The sequence below is a fragment of the Rattus norvegicus genome, chromosome X, assembly GCF_036323735.1.
Source record: "Rattus norvegicus strain BN/NHsdMcwi chromosome X, GRCr8, whole genome shotgun sequence".
NCBI classification, from domain to species: Eukaryota; Metazoa; Chordata; class Mammalia; order Rodentia; family Muridae; genus Rattus; species Rattus norvegicus.
Window position 1 is genome coordinate 65,371,542 of NC_086039.1, and position 24,033 is coordinate 65,395,574.

Genomic DNA, 24,033 nt, shown 5'->3' on the forward strand with positions numbered 1-24,033 from the left:
AGTACAACTTTTAGGAGTGGGGTCTCTATCTCTACTGTGGGTTCAAGGATTAAATTCAGTTTGCCAGACTCCTGGGGCAAAAACCTTGACTTGATAAACAGTATTGCCAGCCATATTATATTTGTAAAACAGCTGAATGAAGTAAGCAACATCATTCTTAATTTACTGAAGCTGGAACTGAAACACTGAGATAATTAGAAACCCTTACAAACGTAGCTAATAAGTAACAACTAGGGTTACCCACCCATCTCAGAAGAGTGGTTTCTAAGGATTTGGCAAGCCTGGACGAGTTCCTCTTTCTCCTGTAAAACTTTATTTTTTTGATCCCAGTAGCCTTGGAATTGGACATTTGTGTTCATTCTCAATAAGCTTGCAATGCAGTTTAATGCATATAAGAGTGTTTTCACACACAACCTCTGTAGTATCACTAGGGAAAGGGAAGTAATGCCCTCATGGTTTTAATGGCCATTCTTACTCAGATTTTGCTCTCTGATCATCTTCTAGGGATATTTGAAATCTACTGCCAAGCAGGCAGCCACAGAGAAGCAGGGATGCAGGCAATTTATAATGTCTCTCAGTGTTCCAGTCATCAAGACAGCCCACGCCAACACTACCAAGCGTCAAGAGTCTACTATATCATGGCAGAGGAGATAGAATGGGATTATTGCCCTGACAGAAGCTGGGAGCTGGAATGGTATAACACGTCTGAGAAGGACAGGTAAGGCTTCAGAAAAGGACTGATCACAGCTTACAGAATCATTTCGTGCGGGATGTTCCTAAAAGTAAAAGTAGGAGGCATTTTTATAATTTCAATGAGTACAATGCCATTCTGAGATCAGAATGGAGGGATCCTCAATTCCGGTACTTTGTTTATTCTATATTCATTACCATTGAGCTGAAGAAAAGGACTTTGCTACATTCTTGCCCTCTTATCCTTCCCTTCTAATTAGCTAGAACTTACCTGCACTAGGATTTAAAGTTCATATGTCTCAAAGGCATTTATTAAGATACAGACTAAACTGTGAAACAGAAAATTCCAAAACAGGGTAGTATAAGGTACAATTTTATCTGTTATTTGCATAAGAACAATCCAGTTCTGCAAGTGAACTCTGCTGCCCTCAATTCCTCCTTTTATCTTTGGGGTCAAGATGCTCATTTTAGATATGGCTATCCCCAGGTTTCAAGTTATGGTAAGCAATGTTGCCTGTAAGGATAGACTTGGAAGTTGTACATTTCATTTTTTCTCATGTCCTATCTCCTAAGCTTTTCATATGAATTTATGTAACTATAGGTAAATGTGGACAATGTAACATCTATGTGAACAGCCACATGTCCCAATGAAATCTAGGTGATGCTATTGCTAAAAAGAGGGAAAAGAAAACACAAACTTAGGTATTATTAATATTTTTACAGTATTATTAAAATTAACATTATTAAACTATTATTAAGTATAATTAATAAAAATTTTCTCTAGTTTGTGGTACTTTCACTGCATTGTGTCAATTCTTGACCTTTATAAGTTGTTTGTTTAGGTTGAAGTCTTCATGTGAACTTTCTGTGAATGTTAAGAAATGTGCTAAGACTGAACCCCCAGTGAACGTGATTGCTGGGGGCAGGGCGGTAATGTGGGGAGGATGGGGAGGGGAGCACCCATAAAGAAGGGGAGGGGGAGGGTTAGGGGGGTGTTGGCCCGGAACCGGGAAAGGGAATAACATTCGAAATGTAAGTAAGAAATACTCAAGTTAATGAAAAAAAGAAAGAAAGAAAGAAATGTGAATTTCTTTTTGTCAGCCTTGATTTCATCTGTCATGCATAACCTGAAAATACATTACTAGAGAAGAAGGAAGGAAGGGTAGGAACAGCAGGCTTCATTCTGTGTCCTGTCTTCCTTTCTGCACGACAGTGCCTCTGTACTTAATCCTGTCAACCTTGGATTAGTGATTGTACTTCTGAGACTCACCTATTGGAATGATAAACACTGTCAACTGTTAAGTATCCTATCATGAGAAATCTGTAAGATTCTATATCTTCCCCTTTTTGATCTCCAGTGGCAATTACTGATGCTCAACTGAAACTCTGTGCCTTGTCCTTTTGTTAAAATAATTTCAAATCTAAATATATTAAGTCTGGAATCAAAGTCACAGGTTTCTGGTTCTTAGGTAAGTTATACTGGAAATACACTGCAAATAACTATTTGGATGGTGGAAATAATATACATAGGTTCAGAAACCTACTATTTCCAATTATAGTAATGTAATTTGACATTATAATGAATATATTTATATTCCCTTTCATATTGGACATGAGAATCGTTCTAACTTAATTTCCCCACATCTGAAAATAAAGGTTGAAGATCAGATGCTCATAACATTCTTTGGATTCCTCTAGCTATGGCCATGTTTTCTTGAGCAACAAAGATGGGCTCCTGGGTTCCAAATATAAGAAAGCGGTATTCAGAGAATACACTGATGGTACATTCAGAATACCTCAACCGAGGTCTGGACCAGAGGAGCACTTAGGAATTCTGGGTAAGGAATTCTATTTATATCCTAGCATCTAAAACGGGGTTGATTCTAAGACATCCATGTGATATCAGGGAGGTTTTCCCATCCCTCATTCTCAGATTTTCCATGTAAAATATTAAAAGTATGGCCCTCTTTTATAAAATGGCCATGAATATAAAACCTGAAGTAAAAGAGGGAAATATGAATTCTGCTGTAACATGGGACAAAAATGTTTCAACTGTCTATACCTTTGAGACTTGGCTTCTCCGAAGGTAGTAGATGTTATGACTCCAGAGGCAGGAGAATTTAGGAACAAATTCAACAGAGCCACTATTATTCCCATATGTCAATTTAATCACAAAACCATATGGTACTTTTGAACAATGGGTTTCTTTATTTTCATCCTAGAGCAGACAGGAAACACTTACCTTTGAAGAGATTACAGCTATTCTATGTGCTAAATATGGCAAGATTTCAGTCCTTACTATCAACTATTCTGCAAAATTCAGATTCTCTAGAGCCTTGGGTTATTATGTAGAGAAAAATAGGGTGAGAAAAGTGAAGATAATAGGAAGCCTATTTTCTGTTCTTGAAGTACCTTCATGCTGTGGGTAGCGATACCAATTTTAAGACTTATGAAGATTAACTCCCATTTCACTTTTCTGCTAATAGACCTTGTGCTTCTTTTGTATGTATCAGGTCCACTTATCAGAGGAGAGGTTGGTGATATCTTGACTGTGGTGTTCAAGAATAAGGCCAGTCGACCATATTCTATACATGCCCATGGAGTCCTAGAATCTAGTACTGGTTGGCCACAAGCTGCTGAGCCTGGTGAGTTGGAACACTTAGTGGATGAACAAAGGCTTTACATCACCTCTACTTTAGATTTCTAGTTTATTTCTTCTTCTTCTTTTTTTTTTTTTTTGGTTCTTTTTTTCGGAGCTGGGGACTGAACCCAGGGCCTTGCGCTTCCTAGGCAAGCGCTCTACCACTGAGATAAATCCCCAACCCCTAGTTTATTTCTTTAAACACATTATATTCTTGGGCTGGGTGGGTAGTAATAAAAGGTAGAGGCAGTTAACTGGTGAATTGGAGTTCTAGGAAGGTTTTCTTTTGCATTTTCAGAAGCTCCTGTATTTCAGTTAATAGTCTGTCATGTACATGATAATCTCCTTATTTCTTTTCTAAGTTCCTTAAAGTTAAGGTTGTTTATGTAATGTAATATGTAATTTTTGATCACTATAAGGAAACACCAGAGATAGTCTACTTTTCAAATAAGACAGGTTTATTCAGCTCACAGTTCTATAAGGTCTGAGAACCTCATTCAGCAATGACCTTAGATTTAGAGATAGTGTAACCATCACATGATGAGATAGAAAATGAATGTGTGTATGCTTGTCTAGTCTCCTCACAAAGCTCTCCCCAGTGTTCTATGCTAATAATTTCCCCAACATCACATCTCTAAATGCTGTAGCTGGATCAAATTTGTACCATTTTACTACTTTATAATAGGATGTAAATTTTGACACTTGGGGTGTTATGTGATGGTCAAACAATACCTGAACCACAACTTTATATCTTTCTCCCATTTAATGTTGGTATCTATGACTGTAAATGTGTCATTTGTAGCATCTCATCAATGTTATTTTTTATTTTTTCATCGTAGAGTGTGCTTTAGTTATCTCTATATTTTTGCTTTTTAAATTTATTTTTCATTAGTTTTTCAAATTCTTGTTATGTTTATATATTACATGTGACACAGTATTTTGTAAACACAATGTCATGTAATATTTACTGTACATTGAGCATACTTTCCTGCCTATATTCCCTTACTCTTCTATCTTATCCTTCCATTCATTTGTTCTTCAGGAAAGTTTTACTTATACTTTTAGGTCATATATACATACATGATTTTATGCATCTCAATAAAAATCGAAGTATGATAAATGGATGAAAGTGTATGGTTTGTGCTTCTGACTTAATTCGATTAAAATGATTTCCTCCAGTTTCATGCATCTTCCTAAAAAATTACACAACCTTGTCCTTCTTTATGGCTGAAAAGGATTTCTTGCTTATATATGCCACATTTTACTTCTCTGTCCTTCAGTTGGAAACAGGTTTGCTCCATAACTTTGCTACTGAGAATAATGCCGTGATAAAACATTGATGTGCAAGGATATTTGTGGTGTGTTGACTTGCAGTTGTTTCAGTATATATCCAGAAGAGATTTTCTTAAAGAACCTCATACTGATTTCCATAGTGATGAACTACTATTATTTGCTACTAGAAGTGTTTTCTTAGTGACTGCTCTTTGAGATTGAGATGAGATGGAATGTCAATGCAGTTATGATTTCTATTTCTTTGATCAGTAGTGAGTTTAAACAGTTTTTTACACGATTACTAGCTATTTGTATTGCAAATGAGAACCGTTTACTAGTTCAGTTATTAAGTTAATTGTTTGATTTCTTACAGTTTACTTTTCTAAATTCTTTTTTACATTCTAAATAGTACTTTCCCAAGATATTAAACTAACGCATTTTCGTCCATTCTATACTCTGTCATTTCACTCATTTAACTAGAAACTGTGTAGTGCTTCTGAATTGTATGAGGTCTTGTCAGCATCATTTACTGAGCAAAGGTAATCTAATTGTGGAAAGTCCTTTCATATGCCTATGCCTCGAGATGTTTTCTATGCTATCTGGATTTGCAACTTCACCAGTTCAGGGTTAAGTATTAGGTTAATTTGGGGTTGGCTTTTAGAGTGAATGCAAGATGATAGGGATATAATTTCACTCTTTACATGCATCTATCCAGTTTTACTAGCAACATTTTCTGAAGAGGTTTCTTTCAAATGCATATTTTTGACATTAATGTCAGCCATCTGGTGGTTATTGCTACATGGGCTTCTAGCTGGGTTCTCTATTCTATGAATTTGTGTTTCTGCTTTATGCTAGCACCATGTTATTTTCTAGCCCTGCCTATGCAATTTAACATGGGATCAAGGATTATCCATTGTGCTCAGGATTGCTTTGGCTAGCCAAGGTATTTATTCTTAGTGTTTTGTGTGTATGCTTTCACATGAATTTTAAGATTATTTTTAATTATGTGAAGAACACGGTTGGAACTCTATGGGATCACATTGTCCTGAGTACTACAACCAGTTGTACAATATTAACCTTTTCCATAAACACAGGAGGCATTTTCATCTCATAGTGTCTTGATTTAACTCTTCCTTTAGTGTTATATAATTTTTAACACAGAGGTTTTTCACCTCTTGGTTTGATATTTTGCTTGTTTTGTTTGAAAGAGAGTCTTGCTATGTAGCCCTGGTTGGCCTGGAATTTAGCATGTTAACTCACAGAAATCCATCAACCTCTGCTTTTCCAGTGATGGGAGGTAGGTATGGTGTCAGGAACTTTATCTACAAGTAGGAGGCAGAGACAGAAAGAAAGACAGAGACAGAGACACAAAGAGAGAGGGGTGGAGGGGGAGGGGAGGGAGAGATGGAGGAGGGAGATGGAGATGGAGAGGGAGAGAGAGAGGGACAGGGAGAGGGAGCTAACTGGGTATGTCATAGGCTTTTAAAGCTAGTGAGTCAATTTTTCCAACAAGTTCACACTTTCTAATCTTCACTAATAGTTCCACAGACTGGGGACCAAGTATTTGAATATATGAGCCTATGGGGCCCATTCTCCTTTTGATTCAAACCTAGGTTTCTGCTTCCTATATTTAATAAACTTTACTATGTTGAAATATGCTCCTTCTATTCCTAGTCCCCTCAGAACTTTTATAATGAAGAGATGTTGTACTTTGTCAAAAGACTTTGTATCTATTCAAATAATCATATAATTTCTGTCCTTGAATCCACTTATGTGATGATATATATTTATTAATTTGTATATGTTGAACTATCCTTCCATCTCTATAAGGATGCTAACATGAACATTGTGTATGATATTTTGATGCATTTTTGAAATCAGCATTTTTATGAGATTAGTTCTAAAGATTTATTTTATTTATGCATAAATGTTTCTCTTTGCCTCTCTATCTGTGTCTCTAATTTGTCTCCTCCATGCTTGTGCCATGTTTATGCAGGTAATGACAGATGCCAGAAGAGGTTGTAGGAAATTAATAGTGGGGGTAATCAAGTGACCCAGTATTATTCTGTTATGGTTGATCTGTGACTTTATATTATTTAAGATTTTTTATAGTATGGAGTGCATGTGAGTTCTCTGTGTATGTTTTTACATTGTTCTGTTGATGGAATGTTCCCTTACTCAGTATGAACTATCTTTCTTCTAATTAGTGAGGTTTTTTGTTTTTGTTTGACATGATCACATTATACAACTCTCAGTGGCCCAGTACTGTGTAGATCAGGGCCTCAAAGTCACAGAGATCTGTCTGCATATCCCTCATCAACACTGGACTTAAAGGTGTATGGCACCAAACACAGACTGACAAGTTTTAATATGAATTCTACTTTGTCATACATTAGAATGGAAACATCTTATTGTTACCTAGTTTAATTTACTGTGAAACCCCTTTCACATTCTTCTCCTCTAAGATGATATGTGTTTTTGTTGAAGATTCCTTTTGGTTTTTGAGGAGACAAAAAAAATTGATACTATTTATTTAACCCAAGGTGCTACACTGTGGTTTTTGTTTGTTTCTTTGGCTATTATCTTCTTGGGCAATATATATTTTTATGGAAAAAAAAGTCTGTTTGCTCTTCTTATTGGATATTTTTAATTTATATTTCAAATGTTATCCCCTTTCCTCGACCCAACCATCCACTCCTTCCCTCATTCCTGCCCTGACATTTCCTTACACTGGGTCGGGGGTGTCCAGCCTTGGCAGGACCAAGGGCTTCTCCTCCATTTGGTGCCCAACAAGGCCATCCTCTGCTACATATGCAGCTGGAGCCATGGGTCTGTCCATGTATACTCTTGGGATGGTGGTTTAGTCCCTGGGGCTCTGGTTGGTTGGTATTGTTGTTACGGGATTGCAAACTCCTTCAGCTCCTTCAATCCTTTCTCTAACTCTTCCAATGGGGACCCTGTTCTCAATTAAATGGTTGACTGCTAGCATTCGCCTCTGTATTTGTCATGCTTTGGCAGAGTCTCTCAGTAGACAGCTATATCAGGCTCCTGTCAGCATGTACTTCTTGGCATCAGCAATATTGTTTGGGTTTGGTGACTGTATGTATATGGGCTGGAACCCCAGGTAGGATAGGCTCTGAATGGCCATTCCTTCAGTCTCTGCTCCAAACTTTGTCTCCATACCTCCTCCTATGAGTATCTTTGTTCCCCCTTCTAAGAACTGAAGCACTTTGGTTGTCCTTCTTCTTGAGCTTCATGTGGTCTGTGGATTTACCTTGGGTAATCTGAACTTTTGGGCTAATATCCACAATATCAATGGGTCCATACAATGTGGTTATTTTTTGTGATTGGGTTTCCTCACTCAGTATATTTTCTAGTTCCATACGTTTGCCTATGAATTTCATGAAGTCATTGTTTTTAATAGCAGAGCAGTACTCCATTGTGTAGATTTACCACATTTTCTGTTTCCATTCCTCTGTTGAAGGACATCTGGTTTCTTTCCAAGTTCTGGCTATTATAAATAAGGCTACTATGAACTTAGTGGAGCATGTGTCCTTGTTATATGTTGGATCATCTTTTGCATATATGCTCAGGAGTGGTATATCTGGGTCCTCAGGTAGTGCAAAGTCCAATTTTCTGAGGAAACTTCAGACTTATTTCCAGAGTGGTTGTATCAGCTTGCAATCCCACCATCAATGGAGGAGTGTTCCTCATTCTCCACATCCTTGCCAGCAACTATTGTCACCTGAGTTTTTGATCTTAGCCATTCTAACTGGTATGAGGTAGAATCTCAGGGTTGTTTTGATTTGCATTTCCCTGATGACTAAGATTTTTTAACATTTCTTTAGGTACTTCTCATCCATTCGATATTCCTCAGCTGAAAATTCTTTGTTTAGCACAACTGTACCCCATTTTTTCCATCTTTATTAACTTGAGTATTTCTTATTTACATTTCTTTTTTATCTTTATTAACTTGAGTATTTCTTATTTACATTTCGATTGTTATTCCCCTTCCCGGTTTCCAGGCCAACATCCCCCTAACCCCTCCTCCTCCCCTTCTATATGAGCTTCCCCTCCCCATCCTCCCCCCATTACCACCCTCCCCCCAACAATCACATTCACTGGGGGTTCAGTCTTGGCAGGGCCAAGGGCTTCCCCTTCCACTGGTGCCCTTACTAGGCTATTCAATGCTACCTATGAGGTTGGAGCCCAGGGTCAGTCCATGTATAGTCTTTGGGTAGTGGCTTAGTCCCTGGAAGCTCTGGTTGGTTGGCATTGTTGTTCATATGGGGTCTCAAGCCCCTTCAAGCTCTTACAGTCCTTTCTCTGATTCCTTCCATCGGGATCCCGTTCTGAACCCCATTTTTAATAGGGTTATTTGTCTCTCTGCAGTCTAACTTCGTGAGTTCTTTGTATATTTTGGATATAAGCCCTCTATCTGTTGTAGGATTGGTAAAGATCTTTTCCCAATCTGTTGGTTACCATTTTGTCCTAACAACAGTGTCCTTTGCCTTACAGAAGCTTTGCAGTTTTATGAGATCCCATTTGTCGATTCTTGATCTTAGAGCATAAGCCATTGGTGTTTTGTTCAGGAAATTTTCTTCAGTGTCCATGTGTTCGAGATGCTTCCCCACTTTTTCTTCTATTACTTTGAGTGTATCTGGTTTGATATGGAGGTCCTTGATCCACTTGGACTTAAGCTTTGTACAGGGTGATAAGCATGGATCGATCTGCATTCTTCTACATGCTGACCTCCAGTTGAACCAGCACCATTTGCTGAAAATGCTATCTTTTTTCAATTGAATGGTTTTGGCTCCTTTGTCAAAAATCAAGTGCCCATAGGTGTGTGGGTTCATTTCTGGGTTTTCAATTCTATTGCACTGGTCTATCTCTCTGTCTCTGTACCAATACCATGCAGTGTTTTTTTTTTTTTAATCACTATTGCTCTGTAATACTGCTTGAGTTCAGGGATAGTGATTCCCCCAGAAGTCCTTTTATTGTTCCCCATTTTTAATAGGGTTATTTGTTTTTCTGGAGTCTAACTTCTTGAGTTTTTTGTATATATTATATATTAGCACTCTATCGTGTGTAGGATTGGAGAAGATCTTTTCCCAATCAGTTGGTTGCCATTTTGTCCTATTGACCGTGTCCTTTGCCTTATTGAAGTTTTGTAATTTGATGAGGCTCCATTTGTTGATTCTTGATCTTATAGCATAAACCATTGGTGTTCTGTTCAGGAAATTTTTCCCTGTGCCCATGTGTTTAAGGCTCTTCCCCCTTTTTCTTCTATAAGTTTGAGTGTATCTGGTTTTATATGGAGGTCCTTGATCCACTTGGTCTTGAGCTTTGTACAGGGTGTTAAGAATGAATTGATTTGCATTCTTCTACATGCTGACATCTGGTTGAACCAGAATTTGTTGAAAATACTATTTTTTCCACTAGATGGTTTTAGCTCCCTTGTCAAAGATCAAGTGACCATAGGTATGTGGATTATTTCTGGGTCTTCAATTCTATTCCATTGATCTACCTGCCTGTCTCTGTACCAATACCGTACAGTTTTTATCACTATTGCTCTGTAATACTGCTTGAGGTCCTGGATAGTGATTCCCCCAGAAGTTCTTTTATTGTTGAGGATAGTTTTTGCTATGCTGGTTTATTTTGTTATTCCATATGAATTTGCTAATTGCTCTTTTTTTTAACTCTATGAAGATTGAGTTGTAATTTTGATTGGGATTGCATTGAATCTGTAGATTGCTTTTGGCAAGATGGCCATTTTTACTATGTTAATCCTGCCAATCCATGAGCATGGGAGATCTTTCCATCTTCTGAGGTCTTCTTCAATTTCTTCTTCAGAGACTTGAAATTCTTATCATACAAATCTTTCACTTGCTTGGTTAGAATCACACCAAGGTATTTTATATTATTTGTGACTATTGTGAAGGGTGTCGTTTCCCTAATTTCTTTCTCAGCCTGTTTATCCTTTGAGTAGAGAAAGGCTACTGATTTGTTTGAGTTAATTTTGTATCCAATAACTTTTCTGAAGTTTTTTACTAGGTTTATTAATTCTCTGGTAGAACTTTTGGGATCACTTATGTATACTGTCATATCATCTTCAAATAGTGATATTTTGACTTCTTCCCTTCCAATTTTTATCTCTTTGATCTCCTTTCGCTGTCTGATTGCTTTGGCTAGGACTTTGAGTACTATAGTGAATAAGCAGGGAGTGAGTGGTTAGCCTTGTCCAGTCCCTGATTTTAGTGGGATTGCTTCAAGTTTTCTCTGTTTTGTTTAATGTTGGCCACTCGTTTGCTGTATACTGCTTTTCCTAAGTTTCGGAATGGGCCTTGAATTCCTGATCTTTCCCAGTCTTTTAACATGAAGGGGTGTTGAATTTTATCAAATGCTTTCTCAGCATCTAATGAGATGTTCATGTGTTTTTTTTTCTTTGAGTTTGTTTATACAGTGGATTACGTTGATGGATTTCTGTGGGCTCTGATGATGGCCAGTAGTCTTTGTTTCTGTTGCTTATGTTCCTGCCCTTGCCTCTCACCATCTGGTTGTCTCTGGTGTTAGCTGGTCTTGCTGTCTCTGACAGTGGCTTGTCCCTCCTGTAAGCCTGTGTGTTAGCACTCCTGGAGACTGGCTTTCTTCCAGCAGGATCTGGGTCCAGAGAGCTGTGTCACAGAGTCAGCTCCTGGTGCAGGAGGAAACCAGAAGGATCAGATCCCAGACTGCTCCTCATTTCCCGTGTCCAGAGGTCTCCAGTCATGTTCTTCTTGGGCCAGTAATGTGATCAGAAGTGGTGGTCTCCCCTGAGATCTCAGGATTGTCCGCATTTCTGAGAGTCCAGCTCTCTCCCCCATAAGATTTAGGTACAGAAAGCTGTGAAACCGGGTCAGCCCACCATTTCTTTCCTTATGGGCTGTGATGGAAAGTTTTATTTTTCAGGCATCAGTCCTTTGGGGATATAGATAGCTGTATTTTCCTTGTTCCCTAGATTTTGTTGTATTAAAGACCACGAGCAAAAACAACTTTGAAATATTATTGATTGTTTAATCTTAAAACTCTCAGGCACAGTCCTTCACTGAGGAAAATCAGGGCAGCAATCTAGAGGCTAGAACTGATGCAGAGACTATAGAGAACACTGTTTACTGGTTTGCTCACCATGGCTTGTGCATCTTGATTTCTTACACCATCCAGGACCACCTACCTCCCTAATGGATAAAGCCTAACATTGTTCAACTATGGGCTCCTATAAAATAAAATACAAGTTTCATATTTTCTTACTCCAAGTGGGAAGAACAAGGGCACAGTCGTGATCAGACCAAAACAGAACCAAAATACAACATTGTGACTAATTCAGTGATTGATGTCTGGGACAGGATCACAATCCTTTGGGCTCCTAAAGGCCTGTGATGTTCCACTCATCCAGCTCTCTCATTTGCAGCATAATCAGCTTTTCTCATAAATTCAGTTTAGCTCTACAGTTGCCGCTATCCTTGGTGGCCATTCCGTAGTACTGGTATCTTCAAAATTTTTGGGTCTCCAGTGCAACTGAGGAGGAATCTTCACCAGTGGCCTCTCCTGACTTTTCAGGGACTCCCAGCCCTGACAACATTGACAACCCTCAGCTGCTCTCCATTACCTTTATAGGCCTTCAAACCCAGTACCACAGAACTCTTACATACTACCAATTTCGGCTGCCAGCATGAATACAGCCTTGGCTGGCCTGGACCACATCTGTGTTTTGATCCTGAGGAAATATTCTCAGATGATTTCTCCTACATGATGCTTGTCTCTTCTTAACCACAGCTTATTTCTCGGCTGCAGGGAACCAGCATCAACTGTCTCAGTAAAGCAAATGTTTGACTTCAGTAGTGCTACTCTCTTGTTAATCACAGCTGGGTCTTCATGTCTACCTGACCAGAATCAAGGATTCTTAATACAAAATATCCCACAAATGCCCTGGTAGAGGTTTTGTTTTCTTCTGAAACTGCACAACCCAGTCTTCCATCAGCTGCAGCTCTTTCGGCATTCCTATCTTTCAAGCTCTCACAAGCCCAATTAAGGCTTTGATCACTCAATCATTGGTATTCCTAGTTCAAGGGTCCAAAGTCCTTCCACAATTCTCTTCAAAATAACATGGTCAGGTCTACCACAGCAATATGCCATTAACCTGAAACCAATTTCTGTGTTAGGTTTCTATTGTTTTAATAAAGACCAATGTCAAATCAACTTGAGGAGGAAAGGGTTTCTTTCAGCTTATAGTTCCACATCACAGTTCATCATCAAAGAAGTCAGGGCAGGAATTCAAGCAAGTCAAGAACCTGGAGGCAGCAACTAAAGTAGAGACCATGCTTACTAACTTGCTCCTCATGGCTTGCTCAGCTTGCTTTCTTATAGATCCAAGGGCTACCTGCTCAGAGGTGGGGCAACCCACAATGAGCTGGCTATCTCTCAATCATTAGTTAAGACAGCACTGTAGACTTGCCTATGCTAATTAATGGAAGCAGTTTCTCAACTGATCTTCCTTTTCACAGATAACTCTACCTTGTATCAAATTAACCAAAAACAAAACAAAACAAAACAAAAAACAAAACAAATGAATAAACAACCAAAGCATTTTCCTTTTATGTATGTCTCTGTACCTAAAGTTCTTTTTCTTGTAAGGATTGTGGGTAATGGAGGCCTGACCTACTAACCTCATTTAAAACTGATTTCCTTCTTTCTAATTTGATCATGTTTCTAGATGAGGTCAGATTCTGAGCTAATGGGGGTGAAGACTTCAATATATAATATTTTGGAAGGGACACATTTGAACCAATAACAGAGAAAGGATGAAGTAATGAAAATGAAGTGAGGAAAACAAGACAGTAAATGTTGGCAAAACTGTAGAATGCTTACTTGTAAAGGAAGCTAGATTAGGTTTAGAAAAGCAGCAGTTTGGGGGAACCACAGAAGCAGGGAGAGAATTGAACATGGCATATATGGGAAGACAGATGAACAGAGAAGTTAAAGATCCAGGTGGGAGGATGAATTAAAATCTGGCATTACACAAGAAGACATGGTATTAAGAACTCTAATGAAAGAAGTAATCTTAAGTCATAAAAAGAAAACTTCTCCATCTGAGACTGGAGGGACTCATAGATGTGCATACAAACATGTTACTAGAATGGGTAATGACAGTTATAACGGATGAGAGCCTTCAGAGTGGTCATGTGAAAATTAAATTTGGTTCTCACTTTTATTGAACCGAAGAGGTTGTAGGGATTTGTGAAATACTTTTTAGGTGTGTCTGTGATAGCATTTCCAGAGAAAATTAAGGCAGGAAGATATTCTGTATGTAGACAGCAATATGCTATGTACTGTGGTTCTGAGTAAAGTGCCAAATGTCTAGTTATTACCATTCTACTTCCTGACCACTATATTGGGAGCTGCTTGTTCTATTATTCCCTGCCTATCATGATGTACTGAAACCATGACTCAAGATCAACATCTCTTCCTTTAAGTTGTTTATATTAGATATTTTGCCACAGGGACAAGAACACTTACTAATCTAGACAGTAGGAGCTGAATTCTAGAGTTAGGCTTAATAAGTTCAAATTTCAGTGTGATACATGACATTTGGAACTCTATTTTAACATCTGTCTGTGACCAACCTTCACTTCATCTATAGAATGGTTTCTTTTAGAAGATTCAGTAACTCAGTGTGTTATAAGTGCTCTACAAGTATCCACCAATTCCATTTTCTGACTTAAAATGAGACTTCGGGAGTGAGGTACAGAACAGGTCAGACTTGAAGTATGTGGTAAAAGTTTTGAGTTGTTCACCCAGGAGAACAGGATGTGGAGGTACGAAATTAAATGGCATTGGGGATATAGCTGAGACTGTGAATACATTTTTAAAAGATGCAATGTGCTCTTACTTGCCACCAATGGCCTGCCTTGCCACAAGTACTCCCATCACTGCTTCACAGAAATGGTTCAACTACCCACAGTCCTTAGCCCGATGTGACCAATGTTCTAGGCACTGGCTCCTCATCTCACTGGGGGCTATGCCAACAATGTAAAATTTGGATGCTCAAGCCTCAATGCTTCAAGGGGTAGACCTTTTAGTAGATGCTATAGTTGTTACAATGGAGCCAAGGAGAAGAGCAGTGATTATTGAACAGAGTTGGGGATGTTCCAAAATTAACAAAAGATGGGGATACTGCTGCAAAGTCAATTGATTAAAGGATATATACAAAAAAGTATCTTGGCTCAATTTGTTCAGGATGTTGCCAATAACACAAACAAAGGGACTGGGGATGGCACTACCACTATTACTGTTCTGGCCTGGTCTATTGCCAATGAGGGCTTTGAGAATGTCAGCAAAGGGGCTAATCCAGTGGAAATCCAGGGAAGTATGATGTTGACTGTTGATGCTGTAATTGTTGAACTTAAAACACAATCTAAATCTATGACAACCCCTGAGGAAATTGCTCTTCTTGCTACAATTTCTGCAAATGTAAAATGCAATGGTGAAAGCATTGGAAACATCATTTCTGATGTAACAAAAAAGGTTGGAAGAAAGGGTTGTCATGACAGGAAGGATGGAAAAGCACTGAGTGATGAATTAGAAGTTAGTGAAAGCATGAAGTTTGATAGAGGATATATTTCCATCTACCAACACATCAAAAGGTCAAAATGTGATTTCCAAGATGCCTATGTTCTTTTGAGCACAAAGAAAGTTTCCAGTCCATTGTAATTGCACTTGAAATTGCCAGTGCTTATCAGAAGTCCTTGATCATAATTGCGGAAAATGTTGATGCAGAAACCGTAAGTACACTTGCTTTGAACAGACTCAAAGTTGGTCTTCTGGTTGTAGCAGTCAAAGCTCCAAGGTTTGGGGACAAGAAGAACCGCTTACAGATATGGCTATTGCTACTGGCGGTGGAGTGTTTGGAGAAGAGGGGTTGAATCTAAATCTTGAAGATGCTAAAGCTCATCACTTAAGAAAAGTTGGAGAGGTCATTGTCACCAAAGATGATGCCGTACTTTTGAAAGGAAAAGGTGACAGAGCTCACATTTAAAAATGGGTGCAAGAAATTACTGGAGAGCTACACATCACAATTCGTGATTATGAAAAGGGAAAGCTGAATGAGTGACCTGCTAAATTTTCAGATGGAGTAGCTGTGTTGAAGGTTGGAGAGATAAGTGATGTTGAAGTCAATAAGAAGAAAGACAGAGTAACTGATGCCCTCAGTGCTACCAGAGCTTCAGTTAAAGAAGACATTGTTCTAGTAGGGGCTGCACTCCACTTCAGTGTATGCCAGCCTTGGATTCATTAAAGCCAGCTAATGAAGATCAGAAAATACATATAGAAATTATTTAAAGAGCACTCAAAATACCTGCCATGATGTTTGATAAGAATGCAGGTGTTGAAGGATCTCTGATATTTGAGATAATACTGCAAGAGTTCCTCAGATGTTGGTTATGATGCTATACTCAGAGATTTTGTGAGCATGGAAAAGGGAATCAATAATCGATCCAACAAAGGTTGTAAGAACTGCTTTACTGGATACTGCTGGGGTGACCAAAGCTGTAGTGACAGAAATTCCTAAAGAAGAGAAGGACCCTGGAATGGGCCAAGTAGGTAGAATGGGAAGTGATTTGGGAGATGACATGTTCTGACTCCTAGAACAGTGTTTTGCCCTTATCAGTGAACTGTAACAGGAAGCTCAAGGCAGGTACCTCACCAATAACCTCAAAGACATCACTGAAGAAAATGCCTGAAGAAAAGGCTGGCTAATCACTGCATAACTGACAATTATATGTTGACAATATATAACAGTTCACTGCTGTTGTTTTCCATGCCTACAGATAGTTGATTTTGTATTTTTGAATAAAGGCATTTGTGCATTCCTGATGCTTTGTATGAGAGCCATGGACCAATGTCCTACTTTCAGCTTAAATCACTGATGCATTTCTCCTGTCCGGTTACTGTCAGAACTGTTGCTCTGTGTCACCAGATGTTCAGAAGCAGCCTTTCTGTTGAGAGTGAAAAAAATTGTGTAAAAAAGTAGAAAGGTATCCAATTATGTGACAACCTTGTCTAATAAAATTTTGTTTAAAGTTTTAAAAAAGCTGCAATCCACAAGGTATTTTGTCCGTAGCTTTCATCAATTCTGTTGAGCATCCATTGCTATAATACCAGAGGTGGTGCATTTCAAGATGATATAGCATTTAGTGGTTTTCAGATTTAGTGAACATGAGAATTACTTGACGTTATTAAATCATAAATGACCAGCGGTATAGTATTGTGATTACTTTGTGATAGTAGAGTCGAACCCATGGCCTTGTGTGTGTTAGGGAAACTTGTACCACTAGGCTACAGAAAAGTCATTGTGGTTTGTGATTTTGACTTTCATTTTCCTGACAGCTGATGATGATAACATTTATTAGGCTCTTTAGTCTTGTATCATCTTTAGTGAATCGTTCGAAATTTTGCTCATTTTAATTGGGTGGTTTGTTTTGTTTTGTTAAAATGTGAGAGGTCTTTATTATTGTATTAAAAAACAAATAAAATTTAGAAAGAGCACATGATTTAAATAAATACTTCTCCTACAAAAATATTTAAAAATTACCAGTAAATGCCAGAGGAAATTCTTAACATCATTAGACATCAGGGAACACCAAATCAGAATTTCAATAAAGTAACGGATCTCCTTTGCTAGAAGAAAATTAAGGAAAAATGTAACTATACTTTTTATGAGAATTTTGAGAAGGTTAGACTCTACATAGTGATGTTTGATGATTCTACTGCTTTGGAAATCAGATTGCCAATTCCTCCAATTATTAAAAATTGGCATTACTGTATAATTCAATAATTCCATTCTAGTTGTACACCCAAGGTAAATGAATATGTAACTTTACACAAAAGCCTGTATGATAATTAAGAGCAGCATCTTTATAATTCTGTGGATTGTACCAGAGGCTTTATACATTGTCGGAAAGTGCTTTATCGCTGAGCTAAAACTGCAGTCCTTAAAGTCAATTTTATTCATATTTCTCTCAAAGTAGAAATGCCCAAGTATCTAACCAATGATGAATTGATGAATAAAATGTAATATATCTATAAAACGTCATATACTTTCGCAATAAAAAGCAACTGAGTATGCGGCAGCATGGATAGACCATGAAAATGTCATAAAAATGAAATAATGTAGTAAGAAAAGACAATAAAACATATGATTCAACTTGTATGAAATGCTCAGAAGGAGATAGAAAACAAGTGTGTGGTTGCATTGGGGTGGTGAGTAGATTACAGTGTGACAAGAGTATAAGGATTTATTGATTGCAATGAATTGTTCTAAAATAGATCATGGTAGTAGTTACAGAATTATGTGAAAGTATGTTATTTTGAGGTGCAATATTTTATTGTTTTGTTGTTCATTTTAATTGAATTTTTATGGGCTAAAATGTAATAATTCTATCTATAAATATATAATAATTAAATTGGAGTAGTTAGATATGAGTGAATTGTGTAGTGTGTAAATCATACCTCAATACAATTATTATAGAAGGTCAATATGGGAATAATTAGAAGTTGGTTGGAAAAGGCTAGGTTAGAGGCAGGTCACTTTTCCTGTTCACCACAGTAGAGCAGTGACAATTGGTCAAACTAAACACTCCACCCAAATCTACTTTCTCCAACCGGTGAGTTTATGGGGTACTTAGAACAGTGATAGTGGTTCAGGGATTACAGACAGGAACATGGATATTTCCAAGGCAGTAGAACCAACAAACACCTCACACTAGCATAGGTGATGTCTTATCAAATTTACATTCCTGGAGCTTCCTGCATAGCTCTTTTTTTCTAAGCAGTTTTTACTGTTTATATAATCTCCCGTAGAAGCTAGCTGTGAATGTTGGAAGTATCCAGAGGTTTCCCAAGAATGTGAAGTTTGTTCAGTTTCTTAGGCTTACAAGTTTTGTTTATTTCCTGAGTTTTAAAAGGCCTCACTTCTTCCTTAAGGAGGGCGTGGTCCATTCAAGTTCATTACAAAGCAGACCTGTTAGTTAATAGTTTGGGTGGGTAAACAACAGTCTAAACTAGGATAAAGGTAGTTGAACTTAAAAGGACAGAGAAAACTATGAACTATAACATATGTTGTAGATGGGTAACAGGTAAGAGTCAATGGTTAAGAGCAAATGCTGCTTTTCTTTTTTTTTTTTTTTTTTTTTTACTTTTTTTTTTTTTATTAACTTGAGTGTTTCTTATTTTTTTTTTTTTATTAACTTGAGTATTTCTTATATACATTTCGAGTGTTATTCCCTTTCCCGGTTTCCGGGCAAACATCCCCCTCCCCCCTCCCCTTCCTTATGGGTGTTCCCCTCCCAACCCTCCCACCATTGCCGCCCTCCCCCCATAGACTAGTTCACTGGGGGTTCAGTCTTAGCAGGACCCAGGGCTTCCCCTTCCACTGGTGCTCTTACTAGGATATTCATTGCTACCTATGGGGTCAGAGTCCAGGGTCAGTCCATGTATAGTCTTTAGGTAGTGGCTTAGTCCCTGGAAGCTCTGGTTGCTTGGCATTGTTGTACTTTTGGGGTCTAGAGCCCCTTCAAGCTCTTCCAGTTCTTTCTCTGATTCCTTCAATAGGGGACCTATTCTCAGTTCAGTGGTTTGCTGCTGGCATTCGCCTCTGTATTTGCTGTATTCTGGCTGTGTCTCTCAGGAGCGATCTACATCCGGCTCCTGTCGGTCTGCACTTCTTTGCTTCATCCATCTAGTCCAATTGGGTGGCTGTATATGTATGGGCCAAATGTGGGACAGGCTCTGAATGGGTGTTCCTTCAGTCTCTGTTTTAATCTTTGCCTCTCCCTTCCCTGCCAAGGGTATTCTTTTTCCTCATTTAAAGAAGGAGTGAAGCATTCACATTTTGATCATCCGTCTTGAGTTTCGTTTGTTCTAGGGATCTAGGGTAATTCAAGCATTTGGGCTAATAGCCACTTATCAATGAGTGCATACCATGTATGTCTTTCTGTGATTGGGTTAGTTCACTCAGGATGATATTTTCCAGTTCCAACCATTTGCCTACGAATTTCATAAACTCGTTGTTTTTGATAGCTGAGTAGTATTCCATTGTGTAGATGTACCACATTTTCTGTATCCATTCCTCTGTTGAAGGGCATCTGGGTTCTTTCCATTTTCTGGCTATTATAAATAAGGCTGCGATGAACATAGTGGAGCACGTGTCTCTTTTATATGTTGAGGCATCTTTTGGGTATATGCCCAAGAGAGGTATAGCTGGATCCTCAGGCAGTTCAATGTCCCATTTTCTGAGGAACCTCCAGACTGATTTCCAGAATGGTTTTACCAGTCTGCAATCCCACCAACAATGGAGGAGTGTTCCTCTTTCTCCACATCCTCGCCAGCATCTGCTGTCACCTGAGTTTTTGATCTTAGCCATTCTCACTGGTGTGAGGTGAAATCTCAGGGTTGTTTTGATTTGCATTTCCCTTATGACTAAAGATGTTGAACATTTCTTTAGGTGTTTCTCAGCCATTCGGCATTCCTCAGCTGTGAATTCTTTGTTTAGCTCTGAACCCCATTTTTTAATAGGGTTATTTGTTTCCCTGCGGTCTAACTTCTTGAGTTCTTTGTATATTTTGGATATAAGGCCTCTATCTGTTGTAGGGTTGGTAAAGATCTTTTCCCAATCTGTTGGTTGCCGTTTTGTCCTAACCACAGTGTCCTTTGCCTTACAGAAGCTTTGCAGTTTTATGAGATCCCATTTGTCAATTCTTGATCTTAGAGCATAAGCCATTGGTGTTTTGTTCAGGAAATTTTTTCCAGTGCCCATGTGTTCCAGATGCTTCCCTAGTTTTTCTTCTATTAGTTTGAGTGTGTCTGGTTTGATGTGGAGGTCCTTGATCCACTTCGACTTAAGCTTTGTACAGGGTGATAAGCATGGATCGATCTGCATTCTTCTACATGTTGCCCTCCAGTTGAACCAGCACCATTTGCTGAAAATGCTATCTTTTTTCCATTGGATGGTTTTGGCTCCTTTGTCAAAAATCAAGTGACCATAGGTGTGTGGGTTCATTTCTGGGTCTTCAATTCTATTCCATTGGTCTATCTGTCTGTCTCTGTACCAATACCATGCAGTTTTTATCACTATTGCTCTGTAATACTGCTTGAGTTCAGGGATAGTGATTCCCCCTGAAGTCCTTTTATTGTTGAGGATAGCTTTAGCTATCCTGGGTTTTTTGTTATTCCAGATGAATTTGCAAATTGTTCTGTCTAACTCTTTGAAGAATTGGATTGGTATTTTGATGGGGATTGCATTGAATCTGTAGATTGCTTTTGGTAAAATGGCCATTTTTACTATATTAATCCTGCCAATCCATGAGCATGGGAGATCTTTCCATCTTCTGAGGTCTTCTTCAATTTCTTTCTTCAGTGTCTTGAAGTTCTTATTGTACAGATCTTTTACTTGCTTGGTTAAAGTCACACCGAGGTACTTTATATTATTTGGGTCTATTATGAAGGGTGTCGTTTCCCTAATTTCTTTCTCGGCTTGTTTCTCTTTTGTATAGAGGAAGGCAACTGATTTATTTGAGTTAATTTTATACCCAGCCACTTTGCTGAAGTTGTTTATCAGCTTTAGTAGTTCTCTGGTGGAACTTTTGGGATCACTTAAATATACTATCATATCATCTGCAAATAGTGATATTTTGACCTCTTCTTTTCCGATCTGTATCCCTTTGATCTCCTTTTGTTGTCTGATTGCTCTGGCTAGAACTTCAAGAACTATATTGAGTAAGTAGGGAGAGAGTGGGCAGCCTTGTCTAGTCCCTGATTTTAGTGGGATTGCTTCAAGTTTCTCTCCATTTAGTTTAATGTTAGCAACTGGTTTGCTGTATATGGCTTTTACTATGTTTAGGTATGGGCCTTGAATTCCTATTCTTTCCAGGACTTTTATCATGAAGGGGTGTTGAATTTTGTCAAATGCTTTCTCAGCATCTAATGAAATGATCATGTGGTTCTGTTCTTTCAGTTTGTTTATATAATGGATCACGTTGATGGTTTTCCGTATATTAAACCATCCCTGCATGCCTGGGATGAAGCTTACTTGATCATGGTGGATGATTGTTTTGATGTGCTCTTGAATTCGGTTTGCCAGAATTTTATTGAGTATTTTTGCGTCGATATTCATAAGGGAAATTGGTCTGAAGTTCTCTTTCTTTGTTGTGTCTTTGTGTGGTTTAGGTATAAGAGTAATTGTAGATTCGTAGAAGGAATTCGGTAGGGCTCCATCTGTTTCAATTTTGTGGAATAGTTTGGATAATATTGGTATGAGGTCTTCTATGAAGGTTTGATAGAATTCTGCACTAAACCCATCTGGACCTGGGCTCTTTTTGGTTGGGAGACCTTTAATGACTGCTTCTATTTCCTTAGGAGTTATGGGGTTGTTTAACTGGTTTATCTGTTCCTGATTTAACTTTGATACCTGGTATCTGTCTAGGAAATTGTCCATTTCCTGAAGATTTTCAAATTTTGTTGAATATAGGTTTTTATAGTAAGATCTGATGATTTTTTGAATTTCCTCTGAATCTGTAGTTATGTCTCCCTTTTCATTTCTGATTTTGTTAATTTGGACGCACTCTCTGTGTCCTCTCGTTAGTCTGGCTAAGGGTTTATCTATCTTGTTGATTTTCTCAAAGAACCAACTTTTGGTCCTGTTGATTCTTTCTATGGTCCTTTTTGTTTCTACTTGGTTGATTTCAGCTCTGAGTTTGATTATTTCCTGCCTTCTACTCCTCCTGGGTGTATTTGCTTCTTTTTGTTCTAGAGCTTTTAGGTGTGCTGTCAAGCTGCTGACATATGCTCTTTCCTGTTTCTTTCTGCAGGCACTCAGCGCTATGAGTTTTCCTCTTAGCACAGCTTTCATTGTGTCCCATAAGTTTGAGTATGTTGTATCTTCATTTTCATTAAATTCTAAAAAGTTTTTAATTTCTTTCTTTATTTCTTCCTTGACCAGGTTATCATTGAGTAGAGCATTGTTCAATTTCCACGTATATGTGGGCATTCTTCCCTTATTGTTATTGAAGACCAGTTTTAGGCCGTGGTGGTCCGATAGCACGCATGGGATTATTTCTATCTTTCTGTACCTGTTGAGGCCCGTTTTTTGACCAATTATATGGTCAATTTTGGAGAAAGTACCATGAGGAGCTGAGAAGAAGGTATATCCTTTTGCTTTAGGATAGAATGTTCTATAAATATCCGTTAAGTCCATTTGGCTCATGACTTCTCTTAGTCTGTCGACATCACTGTTTAATTTCTGTTTCCATGATCTGTCCATTGATGAGAGTGGGGTGTTGAAATCTCCCACTATTATTGTGTGAGGTGCAATGTGTGTTTTGAGCTTTAGTAAGGTTTCTTTTACATATGTAGGTGCCCTTGTATTTGGGGCATAGATATTTAGGATTGAGAGTTCATCTTGGTGGATTTTTCCTTTGATGAATATGAAGTGTCCTTCCTTATCTTTTTTGATGAATTTTAGTTGGAAATTGATTTTATTTGATATTAGAATGGCTACTCCAGCTTGCTTCTTCTGACCATTTGCTTGGAAAGTTGTTTTCCAGCCTTTCACTCTGAGGTAGTGTCTGTCTTTGTCTCTGAGGTGTGTTTCCTGTAGGCAGCAGAATGCAGGGTCCTCGTTGCGTATCCAGTTTGTTAATCTATGTCTTTTTATTGGGGAGTTGAGGCCATTGATATTGAGAGATATTAAGGAATAGTGATTATTGTTTCCCTTTATATTCATATTTGGATGTGAGGTTATGTTTGTGTGCTTTCATTCTCTTTGTTTTGTTGCCAAGACGATTAGTTTCTTGCTTCTTCTAGGGTATAGCTTGCCTCCTTATGTTGGGCTTTACCATTTATTATCCTTTGTAGTGCTGGATTTGTAGAAAGATATTGTGTAAATTTGGTTTTGTCATGGAATATCTTGGTTTCTCCATCAATGTTAATTGAGAGTTTTGCTGGATACAGTAACCTGGGCTGGCATTTGTGTTCTCTTAGGGTCTGTATGACATCAGTCCAGGATCTTCTGGCCTTCATAGTTTCTGGCGAGAAGTCTGGTGTGATTCTGATAGGTCTCCCTTTATATGTTACTTGACCTTTTTCCCTTACTGCTTTTAATATTCTTTCTTTATTTTGTGCGTTTGGTGTTTTGACAATTATGTGACGGGAGGTGTTTCTTTTCTGGTCCAATCTATTTGGAGTTCTGTAGGCTTCTTGTATGCCTATGGGTATCTCTTTTTTTAGGTTAGGGAAGTTTTCTTCTATGATTTTGTTGAAGATATTTACTGGTCCTTTGAGCTGGGAGTCTTCACTCTCTTCTATACCTATTATCCTTAGGTTTGATCTTCTCATTGAGTCCT

At 38.3% G+C, this 24,033-nt stretch overlaps 1 protein-coding gene and 1 pseudogene across 11 annotated transcripts in view; both read left to right on the plus strand.

Moving 5' to 3' along the window:
* Heph (hephaestin) overlaps positions 1-24,033 on the plus strand; it is a 251,830-nt gene that overhangs the window by 210,914 nt on the left and 16,883 nt on the right. For all 11 annotated transcript variants that reach the window (XM_063279761.1, XM_039099420.2, XM_039099423.2 and 8 more), the window contains 3 exons: positions 505-718; positions 2,389-2,528; positions 3,204-3,335. In XM_063279761.1, the coding sequence (XP_063135831.1) occupies positions 505-718; positions 2,389-2,528; positions 3,204-3,335 (486 nt within the window). The remainder of the gene's footprint in view (positions 1-504; positions 719-2,388; positions 2,529-3,203; positions 3,336-24,033) is intronic.
* Positions 8,757-22,442, plus strand: LOC103690846 (60 kDa heat shock protein, mitochondrial pseudogene; annotated as a pseudogene).